General features: G+C 38.7%; 1 protein-coding gene and 1 long non-coding RNA gene across 6 annotated transcripts in view; one reads left to right on the forward strand and one right to left on the reverse strand.

Annotated features, from left to right (window-relative positions):
• LOC106879231 (tubulin alpha-1A chain) overlaps window positions 1-1,081 on the reverse strand; it is a 36,823-nt gene extending 35,742 nt beyond the window's left edge. Inside the window, exon 1 of the mRNA XM_014928719.2 lies at window positions 807-1,081. Coding sequence (XP_014784205.1) covers window positions 807-809 — 3 coding nt within the window. The 5' untranslated portion in view covers window positions 810-1,081. The remainder of the gene's footprint in view (window positions 1-806) is intronic.
• Window positions 1-2,230, forward strand: part of LOC106879232 (uncharacterized) — a 35,920-nt gene that overhangs the window by 15,659 nt on the left and 18,031 nt on the right. The gene's annotated exons all lie outside the window — the stretch shown is intronic.

A 2,230-nucleotide genomic window follows, 5' to 3' on the forward strand; every position in this document is an offset into this window, starting at 1 on the left:
TCAAATTTTGTCACAAGGGCGGCGACTTTTTGTGGGGAGGAGATGAGTCGATTACATCGACCTTAGTACTTGATTGGTACTTATTTTAACGACCCCAAAAAGAGATGAAAGGCAAAGTCGACCTCGGCGGAACTTGAACTCAGAACCTGAAAACGGACGAAATGCCGCTAAGCATTTCGCCCGGCATGCTAACGATTCTGCTAGCTCGCCGCTTTAATAAAAATAATAATAATAATAATAATAATAATAATATATTCTTTTATTGGCCACAAGGGCTAACATAAAAACAACAAGAAATGACAAAACAGGACGATACAAAGGGTTTTAAAACGTGTAAACAAAAATAACAAAATTAAACAATTAAAACTCCCAATAGGGGAAGGCGCTTTGAGGCTACTCGTGGAAAAACTCACAAAAGCCACCGGTGCCTGACCAACAGGCCAAGAGCCCTTTTATTTTTTACAGGCGCATGTTCAAAATGGGTCCTTTCACACTGGCCATTTTCCGACATTCACCCAGCAAACAACATCGATAATAATATTCCTTTCTACTAGAGGCACAAGGCCTGAAATTTTGGGGAGGAGATTAGTCGATTACATCGATCCCAGTATCTTACTGGTACTTAATTTTTCGACTTCGAAATGACGAAAGGCAAAGTCGGCCTAGGCAGCATTTGAACTCAGAACGTAGTGGCGGACGAAATGCCGATATGCATGTTGTCCAGTGTGCTAATAATAATAATAATAATAATAATAATAATAATAATAATAATAATAATAATAACAATAATAATAATTTTTCCTTACCATGATGATGTAAAAGATGATTTCACTGTTGAGGTAATATTACGAATGAATAAATGAATAAATAAATATATATTTATATTATATGTGTGTGTATATATATATATATATATATATATGTGTGTGTGTGTGTGTGTGTATATATATAACTTGTTTTTCTTGGTTTATATTCTAAATAGTTCTCACAAATGTCCTTAAACCTCACGCAGACAACAACGTAATCTTTATGTGAGAGAGATGCAGACTGTGCGAGCCGGCACAGTGCAGGAGTTTTATACCGGTCCCAGCCGTCGCACCATCACAGCTGCTACTGTTTATACTGTTGCTGCTGCTGCTGTTTATACTGTTGCTGTGGCTGATGATTGTGATGACGATGATGACCACGATGCTGCTGCTGCTGTTGGTTGATTGCATTGCGGGTTTACGCTGATGACACCATTGGTCAAAACTGCCGCACTCTTCTCATTCTTCGTCATCCCAAATGATCCACATTGATTTATGAGTCCAATCTACCTTAAACAATTATTTTGTACAAAACCATTATCCCAATTCTTGCTGTTTGCATTAATATTTTAATGTATTTTCCTTGCATGCAACATAGTATATTGTTGCCTCTCCATGCACGCCATATATGCATACATACGCATGTATACATATGTGTGTGTGTGTATACACACTCACACACACACACACACACACACACACACACACACACACACACACACACACACACACACACACACACATATATATATATATATATATATATATACGCACATATGTGAGTGTGTCTGTATAGTTGCATGGTAAGAAGTTTGCTTCCCAACCACATGGTTCCGGGTTCAGTCCCACTGCGTGGTACCTTGTGTCAGTGTCTTCTACTATAGCTTCGAGTCATTTGGTTGAGGTAAACTGAAAAGAAGCCTACCGTGTATAATATATAGAGAGAGAGGTGTGTGTGTGTGTGTGTGTGTGTGTGTGTGTGTGTGTGTGTGTGTGTGTGTGTGTGTGTGAGTGAGTGTGCGCGTGCGTGCGTTTGTGTGTGTCTTTGTGTTTCTGTTTGTCCCCCATCAACGCTTGACAACCTTTATTGGTGCGTTTACATCCCCGTGTCCTAGCGGTCTGGCAGAAGAGGTGGATAGAATACATAGCATGCTTTAAGAATACAAAAATACTGGGGTTGATTCCTTCGACTAAAATCCTACAGAGGCGGTGCTCCAGCATGGCTGTAGTCTAATGACCGAAAAAGTGAAAGATAAAGACGTATATGCACACACGCGCCCGCACTTACAAAATTGGCCCACATATATCCGCATACATACATACACACACACATGCATATATGCATATATGTATAAAATGCATACACACATATGTATGTATATATATGTGAATGTATATATATATATATATATATATATATATAT

The sequence above is a fragment of the Octopus bimaculoides genome, chromosome 2 (assembly GCF_001194135.2).
Source record: "Octopus bimaculoides isolate UCB-OBI-ISO-001 chromosome 2, ASM119413v2, whole genome shotgun sequence".
Taxonomy (NCBI): domain Eukaryota; kingdom Metazoa; phylum Mollusca; class Cephalopoda; order Octopoda; family Octopodidae; genus Octopus; species Octopus bimaculoides.